This window comes from Trachemys scripta, chromosome 1, assembly GCF_013100865.1.
Source record: "Trachemys scripta elegans isolate TJP31775 chromosome 1, CAS_Tse_1.0, whole genome shotgun sequence".
Lineage (NCBI taxonomy): Eukaryota > Metazoa > Chordata > Testudines > Emydidae > Trachemys > Trachemys scripta.
The window spans coordinates 133,403,028-133,424,094 of NC_048298.1; the positions used below are offsets into that span (position 1 = coordinate 133,403,028).

At 48.3% G+C, this 21,067-nt stretch overlaps 1 protein-coding gene across 1 annotated transcript; it reads right to left on the reverse strand.

Moving 5' to 3' along the window:
* Window positions 1-7: 7 nt before the first annotated feature.
* Window positions 8-16,739, reverse strand: LOC117884993 (alpha-2-macroglobulin-like). The gene is made up of 8 exons (XM_034786064.1): window positions 16,579-16,739; window positions 12,624-12,807; window positions 10,269-10,425; window positions 9,916-9,968; window positions 4,600-4,620; window positions 3,301-3,469; window positions 1,209-1,293; window positions 8-171 (listed from the first exon to the last, which is right to left on the reverse strand). The coding sequence occupies exons 1-8, from the start codon at window positions 16,665-16,667 to the stop codon at window positions 24-26; spliced, it is 906 nt and encodes a 301-aa protein (XP_034641955.1). The 5' UTR covers window positions 16,668-16,739; the 3' UTR covers window positions 8-23.
* Window positions 16,740-21,067: the final 4,328 nt, after the last annotated feature.

A 21,067-nucleotide genomic window follows, 5' to 3' on the forward strand; every position in this document is an offset into this window, starting at 1 on the left:
TCCTCAAGACAGTTGCCTCCTGCCTATGGGATGGGCCTTGGACTCACCTGTCTGGTGAATTCCTCACACACAGCCTCGGCTTCTCTTCCATAGCAGTGTGACCTGGACTGGGAGAATCTCCGGCACACACGGACATTCACCAGGCCGGGGACAGGGGTCCCATAGGTGTATCTGTAACCAGAGTGGGGTTAAAGAGACATAAGGTGCTTAGACAGGGAGACAGAATCAGTCAGAAGAGGCCTTTTGGGGCCCTTTATACCATTGCCCCTGAGGACTCTGTTGCTGGTTTCCTAATGTCTATTCTCTGGAGCTTGGTCTAGTCCTGTTTTTCAGTGACTCAAATGATGGGACTCCAGCCATTTCCCGTGGGAGATTATTCCATTACCCAGCAGGCCTGCCCCATTAGGAAATGTTGCCTGATACTCAGGCTCTTCTCCTCCTTAATCAGTTGAGTTTCCCTTCCCCCAGCTCCCACCCATTTGTCCACACCTTTCTGGTATGGAAGAGCCCAGACCTGCAGACAATATTCCAGGTGCAGTCTCCTCAGAGCTGTGGGGCCCAGAGCTGAACAGTGTCTTCCAGGTGGGGTCACACTAAGGCTCTATAGAGAGGGATTATCATCTCCCATCACTGCTACACGACACCTGTGGAGCACTGTTTTCAGATCCAGGCACCTCTTTACCCGAAAGCCATTGACAAATTGGAGGGTGTTCAGAGAAGAGCAAGAAATATGAGCAGGGAGCTGGAGGGAGGGATTTATGAGGAGGGAAGGAAGAGTTAAATCTGGCGAGTCTGGTTACGGGATGTCTAAGAAAGGACGTAATTTCTGCCTACAAGTGTCTAAAGGAGGCATCACCAATGGGGGGCCGGGGTTATTTAAGGAGGCACTTGGGGGTCTGATTAGGAAGGATGGAAGGATGTTAAGAAAGGGGAAATTTGGGTTGAATAATGGAGAAAACCTTTCTGCGAGGGAGCTGTATGAGGCAGAGGCATCGTTTCCTGGGGCAGGGGGAGGAGCCCCATTTCTTGGGATATTTAAAGCTTGGGCTGGGTGCAGACTAGACAGTAGGGAACAATCCTGCCCAGAGCCCTTGGGGATGGAGAGAAAGTGACCCCAGGGGCCTTCTCCAGTTCTGGTTTCTTGGGTAGCAGCAGGAAGGCAATGGTGGACGAGCACAAAGAACGGTAACTCAAACCCTGTGACTCACAGACCACAGACGGCCACTTTCAGCTCCTCATTCTGGATGGTGATTTTCTTGGGCAGCTTCACTGACACCTCGTACTTGGGCAGCACTGAGGGGGAGAGAAGGGCCAGGTGTTGAGCAGAGCAGAGGGAACACGTGTACATCACTATCATTTCCCCACTGAGTGACAGACACAGCCTCTCCCTCTCCCACCCCAAGGCATGGTGCCAGATCCTCAGCCTGCTATAAATCACCACAGCTCCATGGCCGTCAGTGCAGCTGTGCCAGCTTACACCTGCTGAGGATCTGGCCAGGGAGTGTGGAACTGAAGAGAAAGACACCGTAACCCTGCTCCCCTCCCCTTTGCTCCCCTTGCCCAACCCCGACCGCCGGCTGTCGTTGCTTTAGAGGCTGTATTCCAAACTATGCTACGCAAGTGATACCTAGTGAGGGCCCGACTCCCCAGTGCACCATCGTCACTCACCAGATTTAAAGGGCCACATTTACTGTGTGCTCTGGCTCCTGTGCTGCTCCAGTGAAGCAAAGCAGCCATAAGCCCGGTTACTTTGCGTCCCTGGAGTGGTACAAAGCAGACAGACTGCACCAGGGAACCGGGCCCTAAAGTTCAGCCATTTTAAACTTATCCCTGCATGAAAAGAGTCGGATAAAAGCTGTTTCATAACACGGTAAAAGCAAATATTATTTCCTGCTGGCTGAGCTCACAGACTGCATTCGCCTCCTGGCTGGGCACTAGACTGTCAAGTTTCAGCCCCAAAGTGAATTTTCTCAGCAGTTCTGAACTAACTGAATGAGGGGTAATAATGGGAGAGAGACACTGGTGGGGGTGGGGGGGGAAGAGTGGAGAGCAAATTCAATAAGAGCTGCTGTAGGTATAAGGCTCAGGCAAAAGCCAGCATGGCTTGGAGTGGCACATGCAGAGGCATCCCAAGCAAGGAGGTGACAGTCTGTACAGAGCCAGGTCACACTGGAGCACTGGAACCAGTGAGATCGGCCCAGTTGGAGCACAGGCTGGTCACTGTGCCCGCACTGCCATGCTGACTGGTGTTCGGAGCTCTGCGGATTTGCCCTACAAGAGCACTGCTTTAAAGCCCTTCAATTGCGACACCATGTGGTACCTATCCCGCTGTTCCCAGCACAGACCCCAGAAGCAGTGGATTCTGGGAAGTTTCAGAATGCCCTGTCGGACAGCCGGGAGAGGAGTAGTGGAGCCACCGTTACTGACCCGTTCAGAATGAGCTGGTTCTTAGGCTTGCTGAGAACAAGCTCTTGGAATGCTTGTAAGTGGCTGGAGCATTTCTGTGGGACGATTCACAAGTGGTCGGGGTGGGGGCTGGAGTGGTACATTTCCCTAGACTAGACAGAGCTGTAATTTCTCTCTCCTTGAGTGATTAGTGGCAACCACTATAATTAAAGTTCTTTGAGAATCTACCACTCCTGCTGGCCTCATTTTCCTTTCCTCATAAACCTTCCGAAAGATTGTCCTTTGGGGCTGATGTTTTCCAGGCTTGGTCTCCAGCCAGTGTCTTTATTTATTTATTTGGAACATTTGAAGATGTTCTGGGTGTCAGGGTCCGCAAGGACAAAGGTGTGAAGACCCGAGTGGGAGAAGGGTAGAAAGGAGAAGTGAGTTAAGCCAGTTTCATTGGCAGAGCACAGGAGGAGCAAACTGTGCCACTGTAATGCAGCATGCACATAGTTTGTTCTGCATCCGTACCATATACTGCACACAACTGGTAGGAAAGACCCTACACAAAAATAAAGCTGCATTGTACTGAGGCTGGAATCACAGCCCAAATCCAGTAGGCCCAAGGAATAGGCCTTTGTAGTCAGATCCAGATACTCCCAGGCTTACAGTGAACAGTGACCCTGGCAGTTCAAGTGCTGAGGAGAAACCTACACACCACTGGATGGGGGCTCAGATCCTGATCCCTTAAAGCCTCCAGTGTTTTCCTGGCCCATTCCTCAGATCACTCTTCACTCATCTACACCCCAGACAATCCGGAACTGGATTTTTGTGCCTGGAATGGATGAATCCCAGATGGTTGCTCCTGCTTCCAACACCTCCCACCCCAGCACGATTGGGACCCTTCCTTACCATATTCCTCCACAGTAAAGGAGTGTTCGAGATTGGTCCCCGACTCCTTCTGCACCACCACGTTGTAGGTGCCTTGGATGGGCTCGGAGGTGAGGGGGAAGGAGAGCTGGGTGAGGCCCCCATTTAACTCCACCTCTCGCCACTGGTACACGCGGTTCCTCTGTGGGTCCTAGAGGTGAGGAGAGCACAAGGTCATTTACAGGCAGGGTGTCTACACGGCACGAGGCTGCAGAGCAGGGCAGTTGCAGTCTAATGTTCGGCAGAGATACAGGATATATACGATCATCGCTCTCTTCTATAGCTGAAGTTAGGACACCTGGTGGCTGGCTCTGTACTTTCCCAGTATTCTGTAAGGATTAACCAGTCAAGTCCTGTGCAATCAGCGTGTGATTAAACAGCCAGATACCAGCACTGAATCTACTCCATTGTCTGCCCACCTGATCAACATGCCCACAACCACATGGAGTGGGCAAGGAGGATGGGAGAGAGCAAGGCTAAGAGACCAATGCACAGGCGCAGGATGCGGTGAGTTTCTCTGTGCCTGGGAGCTTGAATGTTCTATTTGCAGTTTGAGAATTGGCAACTGCTCTGGCTGAGGATTGAAATACTCAAGTTACCTCTGGGGCTGAGAAAACCCTCCCCATGCAGGTATGTGGAAGGCAATGGGCTATGGAAATGCTCATCTGGGCTTAAATATGTTGTTGCTTGGGCTGCTACTTCTCTTCAGGCAGCCAGTATATCCTTGACCAGTCTAGCTTATCCCTGTACGGGAAGGGGAATGAGCTGTGCCAGTATAAGGCACCTCTATGCTGGTATAACCAGGCCCACGCTAGGGCCTGCACTAGTATAACTACTTTGGTATAAAATCCCACCCCTGACTGACAAAGTTAAACTGGAATGAAATTTGTGTGCAGACCAGGGCTCACTTTCACAAAAGACCCTTTTCAGGCTCCTTTAAACAACCTAAAGAAACAGAAAAGATCACGGGCTCATTTTTCCCTTTGCAGGTCATGTTCCAATGTTGCGCTGCAGCTGAGGACTGAAATCTCTAGGGTGATCCAATGCTGAGCTGCCAGAGACCCAGCCCCCAGGGTGGGTGGGGTGAATGAAGGACTCTATTTCCTGTTCACACAGACTCACCCTTACTTCCTTGCTCACCCTAGTGGCCGCACTACCCATTCACAACGAACACCACACTACAGCCCCCCTCTGCTGTGAAGCACGGGAGTCTCCCCATCCCCACAGCAGCCCCAGCTTTCAGCTAGCGGCTGTGAGAGTAAAAATCAATGGGCCACTTACTTTGATGAAGACCAGTGCAAACTGTGGGGAAAACAGGGAGAAGCAGAGTTAGAAATACAGGTCATACGTGCACTGAGCTCATTTATCCTGTTCAGGGGACTTCTGCGTCTCTCCTCTGCATTTCCCTCTGTCCCTTGCTCTCTGTTACTCAATGAGAAACTCCAGCGGGGCCTTCTAATGTTTTAGAGCCTGAACTGGTCAGTTTAACACAGCTGTGAAATTAAACACTTTGTTTTGCATGTAGAGGATTCAGGGTAAAAAATTCAAAATCACCTAAGTGACTTAGAAGCCTTTTTCAAAAATGATTTAGACACTTTAGGCAGTTGATTTCAATGGGAGTCAGGCACCTATATACCTCTGAGGTTCTGTGGCTCTGGAGCCAAAGAGCCACTGACTTTCAGTGAGACTTGGGGGCAGATTTGTAAAGGTGTTTAGGTGCCCAACAATGCAGACAGGCACCGAGTGTAGTTTCCAAGAGCTGCGGTACCTAGTTCCCCACTGCAGCCAATGGGAGTTATGCTCCTAACCTGCCTATGTGCTTTTTAAAATCCCACTAGGCACCTACCTGCGGCTTTAGGCATCTAAATCCCTTTGGCAATCTGGCCCAAAGTGCCCAAGTCACTTCCGAAAATGGGACTTGGGTTTCTAAGTCACTGAGGCACTTTGGAAATGTGCCCCGAGCGTGTAGCCATTTGGAAAGTTGCTGGTTTCCAGGGCTTTCAGGTGGCAACTCAATTCTCTGTGTCCTGCTCTGCAGCATCAGGCGGGGCCTGTTGCTGGGATGTCTCCTCAGGGACCCCTGCTCCTGCAAACTCGCAGTGAGGTGGTTGAGGCGGGTCAGCTAGATCACAGGGTACGATGTGCAGGAAGGTGTGACAGAGCCAGGTATAGGGGTCTTGAGGCCCAGTCACATGCCTTCCCACAAGACAGAAGTGATCTCCTCAGGCTCACTGCTGGCCCACCGTGGTGCTGTCACTCACACCAGTGCAAAGTGGGGCACACAGAACCAGCCTCATTTGGCAACGTTTTATGCCCACTTTGCTCTGGTGTTAATGATGCTGCAAGGTGCACGGCACTAGGGAATCAGGCCTTTAGGATATTCCTAAAGCCACCACTGAAAGTCTCTGATTTCCAGTCTTATCAAATGGAGAGGCCAGTGCTTAATTTGTACCAGGGCTGAGCCCCGGCACCTCTGGGCTTGGCAGTTCATAGCCCTGGCACCTCTGGACTTGCTGTGTCAGTTATGAAGTAAAAAAATTGATTAGCCCTAGCACCTAATTGCTTGAGCCTCTTTCATTACAAATTCATAACACATCTCTTTCATTACAAATTAAGCTCTGAAGAAGCCAGTTATTACTCAGCACGTGGAAACCAACGGCTTCTTTTTTGATAGTTATTCTTTGCATTTCTGTTCAAAGCACTAACTTCTCTGGTAGTGTTTTACGTTTCCTTGTGATCAGATGAAGTGTTACACTAGCCTGTTCCTTTACGTTCAGAATAATGATCTGCCTCTGCAGATTCATTCCCTCTGCCCTGAAATCCTGTTTCCTATATTCAGAGGGCCCATACGGATGCCACAAACAGAGGATTATGATTTTTAAGATGTAACAGAAGATAGAGGGAGGTTCTTAGCTCCACCAACTGTGGGCAATTTATCATGTAGTCCTCCCTCAGCCTTTTCTTCTCGAGACTAAACATTGCCCAATTCTTTCAACCTTTCCTCATAGATCAGGTTTTTGAAAACTCTTACAAATTTTGTTGCTCTCCTCTGCACTCTTTCCAGTTTATTCACCTCTGGCAACAAGATCTTAACAGGACAATTTTCACTTTCTGCTCCAGGGGCAAGATTAATCTCCTTCCCAAGTATGAGGGGAAGAAAACACTGAGAAGATTTTTAAACCTCCCCCTAAAACTCTGGAGATCAGATGGTTAACATCTCTGGACAAAAACAGAAGGTATTATTGAATAAGTTTAATATGATACCTGTAAATGGAAGAAGTGAGGGGACATTTCACATAAAGTTAATTGACTGCTGGGAGTGTTATTGATAATATTATTATCCCTGTGTAATTCATCATTGTAGGGATTTCTCTGTAATTACAATGATATGCTCTTTCTAGTGAGATTTTTATTACCCATGGGTGATGATGCCTTAATTAAATGTAGTTACAAAGACTACAGCTCAGCCACTCCTGACAAATTATCTAGGGGATTGGAAGACTCTGATGTTAGATTTCTCAGAGACATCATTATTAAGTCCTTAAATTCCTCTCAAATTTGTGAATCACATGAGTTGCTGGGAAAGTCCTTGCAACCACTCGTCTCTGAACAAATTGATTTTTCTTTTAACTATTCTAAAAATGCTTTCAAAGATAAGTACACTTGGCTTGATCCAGACTGTGTGAAGGAAAAGACAGCTCTAGTCTGTCTAGCTAATAGGGTAAGATGCAATCCGTCTCCTAATTTACTTCATAATTTAGTAGCTGCCAGAAGACAATACAAAGGTTTATTATATCAGAAAAACCAAGAATATCTTAGATCCTTGTGGAAGGGTTTTGAAGCAGCAGCTAAAGCTAAAAATTCTTCCACATTTTAGAAGATGGCGGCCACGGGTTCTGGTAGATATACTCTGAATGATGAACCCCGTATTAATCATGAAGCTTGGATAGTACATTTTGGCCAGGTCTTTAATGATTCTCCTCAATCAGTTTTTTAATCTAATTCTACCATAGTTGATGCAATGAGGAATCCTCTCTTTGATTTACTACTCTGGCTTTTAGTACAGTACAGTGAAGTACACTCATTAATTTTAGCCCAACAATGGAAAAAACCCTCCAGGAGAAGATTTTCTCTCTGATGAAGTTTCTCAGGATAATCCTAATTGGTGGTCCCCAGACTTGGCTACATTATTTACTGTCATTAATCATACCAGATGGATTCCGTCTGGTGGGAAGTTCACTATTATAGTTCCTATTTTTAAAAAAGGGGACAGAAAGAATTCTGCTTCATATAGACCGATTGGTCTGTTAGATGTGGCAGGGAAGATTTAATGCAGATTTTTACTCTCTAAACTTGAAATATGGGCTTTAGAGGCTAATTTACTACACGAAGAGCAGTCCAGCTTTAGGTCTGGTAGAGCCACAGTGGATAATTATTTTATTTTATCCTATATGATTTATAAATATACTGTGGTTAATGGTAGTAGTTTATATACTGCTTTCATAGATCTAAAGATGGCATTTGATTTTATTAACCAAGAAAAACTCTGGGCAAAATTAAGAAGGATGAGAATCGATCTAAGACTTTTGCATATTTTGGAGGCTCTACACAAGTGCAATATGGTGAGGTTAAAAACTAAAGCCAATGGAGAATGTACTGTTTTCCCTATTTCTAGGGGAGTATGGCAGGTTTGCTTTCCAGTGCCTCTTCTTTTTAATGTATATATTAATGAAGCGGTGATGTTATAAAGGAAGATCATTTCTCTCCCCTGCAAATTAAGAGTAGATCCATTCCAGTGTTGTTATATGCTGATGGCACGGTTGTTTTATCGCAGCATCCAAGATGCCTCCGATATGTTGTTTTTTCTCTTATAACTCTCAAGGCTTAGTTCTCAATTATAAGCCCAAAGTCATGATTTTGGGGCAGAACAAACTAATCTTTGCTTTTACTTATTTAGGGATAAAGTTTCATCATTTTAGGCCACTGGTTTCCTTATCATGAAGACTTAAAACAAAAGGCCCTTAGCTCTGGCCAAGGGGTGCTCTGTTTTACCAGCCCATATGTTCGGAACAGAGCTGCCCCTGTACTAATAATCTTTAATGCAAAAATAATGTCATAGATGATCTATGAGGCTGAAGTTTGATTTAGGGGACAAATTTCAGTCTTAGAGATCATTCAAAATAATTTTGTGAGGAGACATGATTCTCCCAAATTCTACCCCTCCTTTGTTTTTACGTGCTGAGGTGGATGGTTTTACTATAAGTCATAGAGCTTGTATTGCTTTTCTTAAATTTTGGTCTAAGATCTGTAAAAAGCAACAGAGAGTCCCGTGGCACCTTTAAGACTAACAGATGTATTGGAGCATAAGCTTTCGTGGGTGAATACCCACTTCATCATGCGTCTGATGAAGTGGGTATTCACCCATGAAAGCTTATGTTCCAATACATCTGTTAGTCTTAAAGGTGTCACAGGACTCTCTGTTGCTTTTTACAGATCCAGACTAACATGGCTACCCCTCTGATACTTGGTCTAAGATCTGTACTCTTCCAGATTACAGATTGCCCCATTTTTGCCTTCAGGAGATGGAGGAACAACCTCTGCACTCCATATTGCCATGATATAAGACCTTCCAATTTATTATAAATAGGCTGGATTTTTCTATTACTTATTGTCGATATCTTTTAATCAGTGTAATCAACTACTTAAACAAAGATTGACAAATATTACCCAACAAGAAGATCTGGCTGTGATTCATGGTTCAAAGTTTGTCTTTTGGTTTTCTACTTTGAAGATGTCTCATGTTTTTGAACAGTATTTGACTGAATTATGAAATCCTCATTTATGTAAGGGATATACTCAATTAAGATACCAAACCATGGAAATTGCTGTCCTTACAGGTAGATATGGAAAAGTTCCTTCACATCTTCATTTTTGCTTGTGTAACTCTGGGGCAATGGAAGATCTACCTCATTATCTTTTGGATTGTAGATTTTTCCAGCTTCTGAGAACATACTGGATTTTACCTCTTTTATATAAAAGGAATTTTTATCACCATCTCAAAAGGATAATGTTTTTAGTTTTTTCTCATTCTCTGGTAGTAATCAAATCACTGGCAATTTTTGCCCTTCCAGCATTTGGCCAATGAGGAGCATTTTTATTAGGTTCTAATTGACCTTTTAAGGTTGTATATGTTTTATATGATGTTGCTGTTGTAGACTGTTGTATGTTTTTCTTTTTGTATTTGCAAAAGACTTATGTTTAAATTAAACGTGATTTAATAAAATTGCCAAAAAGTTTTGACATTAGACAGTTTTACCTTATAATAAAACATGATTCATATTCTGCCATAAAGGGACATATTCTGTCCTATGTACACTCTGTCAATGAAGTTGAATGGGGTGTAAATCATGGCAGAATTTGACCCTTATAAAGAAGATGTGGGGAGTCAGAAGGCATCACTTGCTTTACACAGTCACTTTTACAACTCTAGACAGATGTTAATAGAAATAAGTTCCCCGGGAATCACAAAGGACTTTAAAGGGTCATCATCAGCACTCACCAAGTCAGCCATGGAAACTAATCAGCGAACTGACCTACCTTCTCATTCAGGGGACGGAAGTCTTCGTCCAGAGAGACGATCCGAAACAGAACTGCAGAGGGCATGATTGAGAGAGGAAGAGATTTTCATTGTTACACCTGCAGCTGCTCACCCAGGGACCATCATCATTGAGGCAGCTGCTGTGTGCATGCCTGGCCCAGATGCAATGACCCATGGACACATGCAGGGTTGGATGCATGCACCACACCCCCCAGCTTTGTGACTAGTGGGGAGGAGGTGGGAAGGCAGGTTTACTGCCAGCTGAACTAACTTGGTGACGAGTTGTGGGGTCTCTGGGGAGGCAGGGAGGATTTCCTGCTCTGTATCTAATTCCCCACCTGATTCCCTGTACCTGTTTGTCCGGGTTTGTAGACGGGTTTGTCCGTCTGGACAAAGACCAGGCTCTCTGAGTTCTTGACCAGCACCGATTTCCGGCTCCTGAACTCCAGCGTCGGCCCCTTCACCAGCACCGTGAGAAACGCTGCTGATGAGCTGCTGGACTTTGGAACCTGGAGAACAGCAAAAGAGCCGCTGCCTTAGAGACGCTCCCCTCTGCACCGAGCCCTTGGAGGCTGGAGTTGTACATGGAACCCAGCCAAAAAGGTCCCCACGTACCTACCAGAATCAGGGATTGTGGGGTCTGGGGCTCTGCCAGTCTGACCTCACTCTGGTTTTGCAGGACTCTTCTCCTCCATCCCCATTAATGTCTCCTCTATACTGCCAGAATCTTTGCAGTGATGGGGCCTCCACCACCTCCTCCAAAGGAGACTCTGCCTGCCACCCCCGGCCATGCCCTCCCTACCAGGAGTCTCTGACTCCTCCACCCCAGTAGCTCATATCTTAAAACTTCCCCCAGCATCTTAGTCTCAGCTTTTCCTTCTGCCCATCTCCCCCTGTGCTGCCTCTTCCCAAGACTGGGGGTCATTTCCCTTCCCTCGTTATGCTCCTTCCTCAAAGGGATTGATGGACTGTGATCATGTCCCCCCAGCTGTGGATCCCAGAGATGAAGGAAAATGGGAAGCTACATTTGATTAATTACTTCTGGGCTGGGTCCATTTTCTTCTACTGTCCCCCCAGCCAGCCTTGAGAGCTGCAGGGAGAAACCCTGAACTGGCCCCTGGGAGAAGCACAAGATGAGCTCATGGACGTTGTGATAAATAAAGGGAGGATGTCAAGTATCAGGGGGTAGCCGTGTTAGTCTGTATCTACAAAAACAACAAGGAGTCTGGTGGCACCTTAAAGACTAACAGATTTATTTGGGCATAAGCTTTCGTGAGTAAAAACCTCACTTCTTCGGATGCATAGAGTGAAAGTTACAGATGCAGGCATTATATACTGACACATGGAGAGCAGGGATGGTTCTCCACTTGTGAAGTAACTCCCTGCTCTCCATGTGTCAGTATATAATGCCTGCATCTGCAACTTTCACTCTATGCATCCGAAGAAGTGAGGTTTTTACTCACGAAGGCTTATGCCCAAAGGGAGGATAGCTCCTTTGATGGACACCCAACCCACCAGTTAGCTGTAAAATCCCTCTTAGTGTGTTCTCTGCTTGCTTTACCTGTAAAAGGTTAACAAGCCCACAGGTAAAAGAAAAAAAGTGGGCAACTGACCAAAAGAGCCAATGGGAAGGCTAGAACTTTTTAAAATGGGAAAAGAAACTTTCCCTTTGGTTGTGGTTGCTCTCTTTGGTCTGCAGGAACACGGAGCAGCAATGCTATAAGCAGAAATGCTGTGTAAGGTTTGAACCAGGTATGAAAAATTATTTTCCATACCTAGCAGGACTCATTGGGATAGGGAATGTTTAGGTAGACATGATCAGATTATTTCTTTATTTTGGCTTGTGGATCTCCTCTGTGCTAACCCCAGATGCTTTTGTTTGCTTGTAACCTTTAAGCTGAACCCCCAAGAAGCTATTTTGGGTGCTTACTTTTTGGAATTGCTCTTTTAAAATCTAGCAAAAGCCTAAGTTCCAGATATATTTTCTTTTTGTTTTTCATAAAATTTTCCTTTTTTAAGAACAGGATTGGATTTTTGGTGCCCTGAGATGTTTGTGCATATGCTGTTTGATTAGCTGGGGGCAACAGCTAATTTCCTTTGTTTTCTTTCTCAGCGCTTCCCCGGAGTGGGGGTGAAAGGGCTTGAGGGTACCCCACAGGGAGGAATTCCCAAGTTCGCCTACCTGGGTCCAAGGGTTTTTTTTTTTTGCATTTGGGTGGTGGCAGCGTTTACCAAACCAAGGTATCAGAGAAAAGCTGTAACCTTTGGAGTTTAATACAAACCTGGAGTGGCCAGTATTAATTTTTAGAATCCTCGCGGGCCCCCACCTTCTGCACTCGGAGTGACAGAGTGGGGATTCAGCCTTGACAGATGTCAATGGTCTCGAGGAAGTTTTCTAACCTCCTCCTTCCATGGCTTTCTTTCCGGTCTCACTCAGAGGCTTGTGGAGCCCCCTGAGAAATGGGAGACCAGTCCTCAGCCGCAAGGTCAGCACTGACTCAGAGAGAAAACCACCCAACAAAGCCAGCCACACCACAGCCTGTAGCACAGCCTCTCCCAACATCGTGCCGGGCACTGAGCTCAGCACTGACTGAAGATCACTCCTAATGAGTCACCCACAGCACTGCCAGACCTTGCAGGGGTTAGTCCCAGGCTGTCACTATCTTACAGACTCAGGCAATAAACGCTGTGGGGGTCAGATACTCACTGTGAATGGGACACACTTGAACACGTCCTTCTCCGACACCACGTCTGCGATCAGGCTCCTGTTCTCCCCTGCGTATTCCAGCGTGACGCTCAGCGTCACAGACTCGTTCAGGTGGGTCAGCTGGATACAGACCTTTTCAGGACCGTTGGTGTGGATCAGAAAGGGCACTAGCACCATGTACTGCCTGGGAAGGGGAAGGGCACAGGTCAGAGAGGCGGGGATGGGGAATGGAGAAGGTACTGATGAAAGGGCATTGGTTAGTGTGGCAGCCGAATCCCCAACCATCCATCTGCACTGTAATTTGTACATACAGGAAGGTGAATTTCATTTTGCTTTTGTAACATACTAGCCAGTCTGCTCAGTCAGCCAGGAACCTAGGACACCACCTGGAGCGAAGGAACTAGTTCTGTGCTAACAGCGATTGCTGTCCAAGGGCTGTTTGTTCAGGCTCCCAGCAGGGAGTGGGGATGGCTTGAAAAGTTCCAGGCTGTTAATTGAGGTTTGTGTATCCCACAGCCCCTTGCTGTATTATCTGAACAGGGGGCAGGGAGCTCAGATGAAATGCTTGTTGTACCTCCATGGAGACTGGCAGGCAGTTACACAGGAGTGTGGATCAGGGCTTTTAATCTAATCTCCTCTCTAGCTGTCTGTCGATCTAGGTGTGTCACCTGCTGCCCTCAGTAATGGAGAGATACAAATGTACGGATGGCTGTGTGTGCGCTGATATCTGACTGTAGGGAATGGCCATTGTGCTAAAGGGGCAGCATGGCCTAGTGGACAGGGCTTTAGCTGGAGAATTCCTTGCTATGCCTGGGTGTGTCAGTGACATGCTGTGTGCTACTGGGCTTCACTGCTTTGTGCCTCGGTTTCCCCATTTCTGATATTGGGATCCTGAAGATGCTGCTTACACCCCCCCCCTTTAATGTGCCTGGAGATCTTTGGATGAAAAGTGCTCGCTTACAGGTTCAAATGTTAGTGAGGACTTTGCCCAACTTGCCGGCAATGACAACCACAGAGTGATTTGGGCTACAGAAGGAGATCTCACCGGCCGTGGCTGCATCCTGCTGACTCAGAGCAGAGACGCTGGCAGAGCGTCACTGCTGGGAGGCTGGACGTGCCGCAGTGTGAAGCTCCCTGGGACACCCAGCTTTCTGCTGGGGGGCTGTTCATCTTGCTTAGCCAAGATTTCAAAATGACAGAGTTAGGTAGGAGTAGCCTTAACCTGGCTCTGATTAAATTCCACTTCGCCCTTTGTTAGGCCTGAGCCAAAGCCCATGGAAGTCAATAGGACTCTTTCCATTCCCCTCAGTGGGCTTTGGATCAAGCCCTGAGTGATTTTCTCTTTACCTTCAATCTCAGCCAATAAAGGCTGGGGGCTGATTCTCCCCCGCCTGGCACCTGGTGCAGAGTGAGTGCAAAGGGAGCCTGAAGCGCGCGGTTCTGCTCTGATAGCATTTGACACCTACTCTGCCCTGCTGTAAATGGTGATACGAAGAGCGAGGCCATGGAAAGCCAGGGCCTATGTTTAGCGCTGCCAAGTGTCCTGCCTCATGTGTGACACTCACCCATTCGCAGCCCTGTCACATGTCCCTGCGGCTCAGCTGGATTCTCACACATCAGAACAGAAAAGGCCGCACACTACCAAAACCTGACACTGCTCCAGTGCTTAATTTGTGCCAGGGCTTACCAGGGCTGAGCCCCGGCACCTCTAGGCTTGGCAGTTCATTGCCCTGGCACCTCTGGGCTTGTAAAAAAATTGCTTGAGCCCTGGCACCTAATTGCTTGAGCCCCAGCATCTCTTTCATTACAAATGAAGCACTGCGCTGCACACACTTCTCCCTCGGGGGTGAGGATGACAGAGGGAACAACACGGGACAGTCGTGTTGCTTAACACTCTAGTTGCAGGCTCGCTGGTACTACAGTGATTAGCACAGTATGAGAGCCTCAGTGAATAGCTGAACCGTAAGCAGGCAGCAGGCAGTTTCCTGCAGTTGCCCCTTGGCTGCTAGAGGCAGCTGTGGCATTTGCTGAGCCGACAGCCAGATGCCTCCTCTCTCCCTGCTGGATCACAGCAAGCAGCCTGGAGGTGATGACAGAATGTGAGAGACCTGATACTGGCCCCAGGCTCCCCCCGGTACAAACCCCCAGCTGCTGTGACCCAAACAGCTCAAAGCATCCCAGGAGTTCCAGCCTTACCACTCAGTAACAATAACCCCAGCAGCTCCGCATCTGACCCTCCTGGGCACCTCCTACCCCAGCTAAAGCTGCCAGGTTTTGTTCAGCTTCCCGGTGAACACCACCCCTTCCCTCTTCCTCTCCTCCCAACCAGCTTGGGGCAGAATATGTCAACTGTAAACTAAGCATATATGCAAAATAGTCACTAATATGCCGATTACTTCATTAAACAGCATAAAATGCCTCATGGAGCAGAATAAAACTTGTGACTGGCATCACATTCTGTTCTTCCCTTGCCCTCTCAGCCTGCATGAACTTTAGTTTAGACCGAGAGAATAAAACTGCACACAAGGCAGGTCTTGGTAAGACAGATGGGGAGAAGAGTGGGGCCTCTCCTGTGCAGCAGGATGCAACTGAAAACAAAACTGCAAGTGCTTCTTCAGCACAGAGGGGGTCTTCTCTCCATTTAAAGGTGCAGGATGTAGACAACATGTCTGACCAGACACAAGCTACATGCTCAGAATGGAATACAGCTGGGTGAAAAAAATCTGATGAAACTGTTTTCTGTCGGACAGTGTAGTTTAGTCAAAATGGAACCCGTTTGTGGGAACATGTCGAGTTTGACCAAGGGCCCAATTGCAAAATGATAAAACAAATGGTTTCAACTTTCTCATTTCAATAACATCAAAATGTTTCATTTTCCCTTTAATATTATGTTGTAGTATAATATTTCTATACATTTACATTATAATTATTCAATATTATTGTAACAAAATGTTGTGACATTATCAAAATGAAACATTTCCATGTTTCTGAATCAAAATTTTCTGCAGTTTCCTTCCTCTCAACATTTAAACTGCACATTCCAATTTGGAATTAAAACAAATTTTAAAATGTCAGGCTTTCCGGTGGCATGGCAATTCCGGTTTCCAGCCAGCTATAGATTGTCTCCCTGTTCTGTATTTGTATAAAGCCTAGCACAGTGCGGGCCCTGATCCATAACTGGGGTGCATAGGCACTGCTGCGACACAAACAAACAATTCAAACAAGGCATTCATTGGGTTAAGAGATCTGACATTGGAGTTATGGGACTAGATCCCTCCCCCACTGAATCAGGGCAGTGTATATTGCACCTGCTCATGTACACCAGCGAGGAGGGTGCTACACCAGGAGAAGGGAGTGCGCATTGGAGGGTAAATGCTCTAATCTATGCTGGGCTCCAGGGGAACTCTCTGCCAGTGGACACTGCCAAAGGGATACCCTGAGTCCATCCAGCTCCTGGCTGAGCTTGGCCACGCGCCCTCTTCAGGCCCCTCAATGGAGGCGAGGTTGCAGCCAAGTTGCGAGTTTGCAGTGCCCCAGGTGGATATTCCAGCAGAGTGTGCCAATGCCAGGGTCTGTGCTGACAGTCAGGAATCTAGGTCACAGACTCTCTTTGGGAACAAGCACAGTCTGTGGCTGCCAAGGGAAGCAAACTGGCTTTAAAGAAGAAGAGAAAAGAGAAACACTTTTCTGAGCTCTCCCTCCCAGGCAAGGAAACTGGGGCCCATCCACGAAAGGTACCACAAGGCAGATGGCATATTGCCCATGAAACCACAGGGAAAGCCAAACTCCTGAATATGTCTAGGTAGGGATACAGCTAGAGAGAGCTGTGTGGGGAGCCCCAGAGTGGAATAGCAGGTGAGGCTGCAGGGCTGGACTGAGTGGCATTGGCAGAGCTGTGAGGGGGATGAAGGAAAGAAAAGAGAACACAGCATGAGCCCGTGCATGTGCAGCTTACGGTTCGGTGGTGGGCGAGGTGTCTCCAGGGAGGAGGAAGAGGAGCAGGAGGAAGATGCTCGGGCCACCGGGCAGCCTGTCCTTCCCCATGGTGCAGAGTGAGGGTGGTGAGCGAGGCAGACACACAGACTTGTCTGCTGGCTCCCTGCACCCTGGCTGTCCGCTGCGTCTGCCCCTTTATACCTCTCTCTGCAAACAGCCCCCGGGAGGGGCGAGATAAGGGCAGGGGGCCAGGACCATCTGGGAAATGGAGAAAGGTACGTGAGGAGGAGCCAGAGCCAACAGCTCTGACTCATGGCACAGAGACTGTCCCTGGCCAGACCCTGACAAACTGGGGGAAGATATTCATTGGAGGTGTTCATGTGAGACACTCTCCTGCAGGGCCGTAGCAACAAAGAACGTGGCCCCCCTCCGAACATATGTCCGGGCAGGATCCCTTACAATGCAGAAACTGGAATGCGGCATTTTTTTTGCCACTTTTAGGGGCCCCCTTCCTTGCGGGTCCCCCTCCGGTCAGAGGGTACGGAGGACGCTCGCTACGCCTCTGCTCTCCTGTGTCTGAACCATTCACCCCCAAACCTGTTTGTATCACTCCAGCAGCACTCTGCGGTGGTTGGAGAAGCCCTTTAGCTCATTACAGGGCCAGTCCAGCATTCTGTGGGGATTGGAACAAACTCCCAAATCCTGACCAGCATTTCCAGAGAAACCTTTCCTGTTCCTATGCTGTATTCCTCTGGTATGATAGCCAGCTACTTCCAATAATATCCCTCCGGTACAGCTCACAGGGGATGCCAGTGAGACCATTTTGTGTACCATTGCCCCCTGCTGCATGGTGAGTGTCAGAGCTTGCCATGGGTATAAAAGTGCCCTTTGCTGGCTGCAGGAGTGGAGCTGCCCCTGTAGTGGTGTGTTTGTGCCATTGCCCTTGTTAGGAGTGCATAGAGCACACTTGCTCATGTGCACAGAGCTAGCTCTGGGCATATGAGTGCCCTCAGTTGTTCGAGGGAGCAGGAAGCTGGTGCTAGTTGTGAATGGTCTCTTTGGAGCACAGTAAGATTGGCACACTGGGGATCTAAACAGAGGAGGGAAAATCTTGTGAGAGAAAGTTGGGAGAAGTGGGTTCATTTCTCAGCCCTGCCACCGATTCACTGTGTGACCTTGGGCACGTTCACGCCCCTCTCTGTGCCTCAGTTTACCCATCAGTAAAATGGAGGTAATGATCCTGACCCACCTGGCAGGGGCGTGTTGGGCTCAACTGACTAATGATTGTCAAGTGGTTTAGGATCTTCTGATGGGAAGTTCTATAGAAAGGCAAAGGAAGAAGTCCTTTGGCGAGCAGATGGGAAAACAGAAGTAGACATTCTGAAGATTAATCCCTTACCCCATTAGGGAATTAAGATCATTCAGGGAGTGTGGGCAGCCCCTGCCCTGCTTCCACGAAACAGAGATCTGAAATACAGGGGAAACCTTAGTCAGGGGAAGGATGGATCTTATTCAGCTCCCCAGTAGACCTGGGAGAATGAGTAATTTTTCAGTTCCTGACAACCAGAAGTTTTCTAAAGATTTACTGAAGCGAAAGGTTGAAAAAAATTGTTTTGGCTCAAAAGAAAAATTTCATTCACCCTGAAAGAAAACATTTCATTTTTATGTTGAGTCTTTTTTTTTTATGTTTTTGAGTATTTTAAAAATAAATTAAAGGAAATTTTGAAAAGACAAAAAAAAAAAAAAAAAAAAAACCAAACCCCTATAACATTTTATTGGAAAATTTCAAAACAAAACATTTTCTTTTTCTGGAATTTGGTTTAAGGTTTCTCCCCCCAAAAAACTAAAATAATTTGCAAAACATTTTGCTGCTGCCCAAGCTGCATTTTTGCTGCCAAAAAAAGAGACTTTTGTACAAAAAATATCACTCAGCTGTAATCCCAAACCCACACAGGCCCAGCTCTAGTCACTTCCAGTACAAACAGTTGGAAAAGACAAACATATGGTGAGGTTATGCAATTGGCTGTGGGTGATAACCCAGCCTTCACCCCACTGTGGGTCCCGGAGTGGGAAGTGAAAACATGTGAAGAGTTAGTATAGTACTTTAAAAGTCCTTGGACCACGGACTCAGAGGGTCCTGCCAATGAACAGGACAGTGAGTTAATATCCCCGGCACAGTCCCCTTCATACTGTCCCTCCCTTTATGCTCAAAGGAAATTTTTCATGCCCCAGCTGTCAGTTCATAATGTCTGAGAAATCGGGGCTCAAGAAGGCTCTGTGAAATAATGGTCTTAAGAGAGGTCCAGAGGGGGCTGCAGGGAAGGATGAAAGGTGTTGCCAGAGCTGTGGGGGGAGTCCAGGAATGCATGTGGCACTGGTGCAACCACTGCTGGTATAATGTGCCCTCTTCTGGTGTCTATAACGCAAGCAGGGTGCTGATAAACTGGAGAGGATTCAGAGAAGAGCCACTTAGTGATAAGAGAATAGATTGAACTCCTTGAGTCTAACAAAGAGAAGGTTAAGGGGTGACTTGAACCCAATATAAGTTTGTACATTTGATAATGGGTTCTTAACAAGATCCAATGGCTAGAAGTTGAAACTAGACCAGGGGGATCCCCTTCTGACAACAAAATTACTACATGACTCCAGTAGGGGGGACCGAAGCCTGAGCCCGCCTGGGCCCTACCTCCAGGCGGGGAGGCCAAAGCCGAAGCCCAAGGCTAGGATTGCCAGGTGTCTGGTTTTTAACTGGAATGCCCAGTCGAAAAGGGACCCTAGAGGCTCCGGTCAGCACTGCTGATAGGGCCATTAAAAGTCTGGTCGGTGGCGCAGTAGGGCTAAGGCAGGCTCCCTGCCTGCCATGGCTACATGCAGCTCCCAGAAGCAGCGGCATGTCCCCCCTCCGGCTCCTATGTGTAGGAGCAGCCAGGGGGCTCCACACACTGTTCCTGCCACAAGCGCCGGTTCTGCAGCTCCCATTGGCCATGAACCATGGTTAATGGGAGCTGCAGGATGGTGCCTGTGGACTGGCCAGAGCTGCCTGGCCGCACCTCCACATAGGAGCTGGAGGAGGGACATGCCACCGCTTTTGGGAACTACCTGAGGTAAGTGCCACCAGAGCCTGTATTCCGTGCCCCAACCCCCTGCCCAAGCCCTGATTCCCCTCCAAACTTCTCGATCCCAGCCCAGAGCCCCCTCCTGCACCCCAAAACCCTCATCCCCATCCCCAACCCAGAACCCACACCTCCAGCCAGAGCTCCTGACCCCCACACTCCAACCCCCTGCCCTAGCCCTGATCCCCATCCTACCCTCTGAACTCCTCAATCCCAGCCCGGAGCCCCCTCCTGCACCCCAAACCCCTCATTCATGGCCTTACACCAAAGCCCATATCCCCTGTCAGAGCCCTCACCCTCCTGCACCCCAACCCCCTGCCCCAGCCCCCTCCTGCACCCCAAATCTCTCATCCTCGACCCCACATTAGAGCCAGCACCCCCAGCTGGAGCCCGAACCCCCCTGCACCAAACCCCCCTGCCCCAGCCTGGAGCTGCCTCACATACTCCGAACCCCTCAGCTCTATCCCCAGCCTGGAGCCTCAGAGAAGAGCCACGGCAGGGGTGGGGCCTCAGAGGAGGGATGGGGCAGGGGGCAGGGTGTTTGGTTTTGTGTGAAGTAGAAAGTTGCCAACTCTACCCAGGGCTGAAGCTGAAGCCCGAGCCCCACTACCCAGGGTTGAAGTCCTTGGACTTTGGCCCGGGCAGTGGGGCTTGGGGTTCGGCTTCAGCCCCAGCCCCAGCAATACTAAAGCCAGCCCTGGTGACCCCATTAGCACAGGGTCCCGACCCACAGTTTGAGAAGCGCTGAGCTAGACAAATTTACACTGGAAATAAGGTCTACATTTTAACAGTGAGGGTAATTAATGACTAAAACAATTTACCAGGGGTCACAGTGGATTCTCTATCAGGAGCAATTTTTAAATCAAGATTGGATTTTTTTAAAAGACATGCACTAGTTCAAAAAGAGTTGTCTATGGCCTGGGTTAGACATGAAGTCAGAGCAGATGATCACAATTGTCCCTTCTGGCCTCAGAATCTATGAATAGGGGGCTGCAGGGCAGGACTGAGGGGCATGGGCAGAGCTGTGTGAGGAGCCCAGGACTGGACTAGCAGGGGGCTGCAGGCAGGAGCGGCGCCAGGGTTTTTGCCACCCTAGGCGGCAGCGCTCCTCTTTTGAGCATTCGGCAGCGGGGGTCCTTCCGCTCTGCATCTTCGGGGCACTTTGGCGAGTGAAGGACCCGCTGCTAAATTTCCACTGAAGACCCGGAGCGGAAGGACCCCCCGCCACCGAATTTCCGCTGAGGACAGCAAAATGCTGCCCCCCAAATCCTGCTGCTCTAGGCAACCGCCTAGGGTCGCCTAGTGGAAATGCAGGCACTGGAATAGCAGGGGCTGCAGGGCAGGACTAAGGGGCATTGGCAGAGCTGGGTGGGAAGCCCAGGACTGGGATAGCAG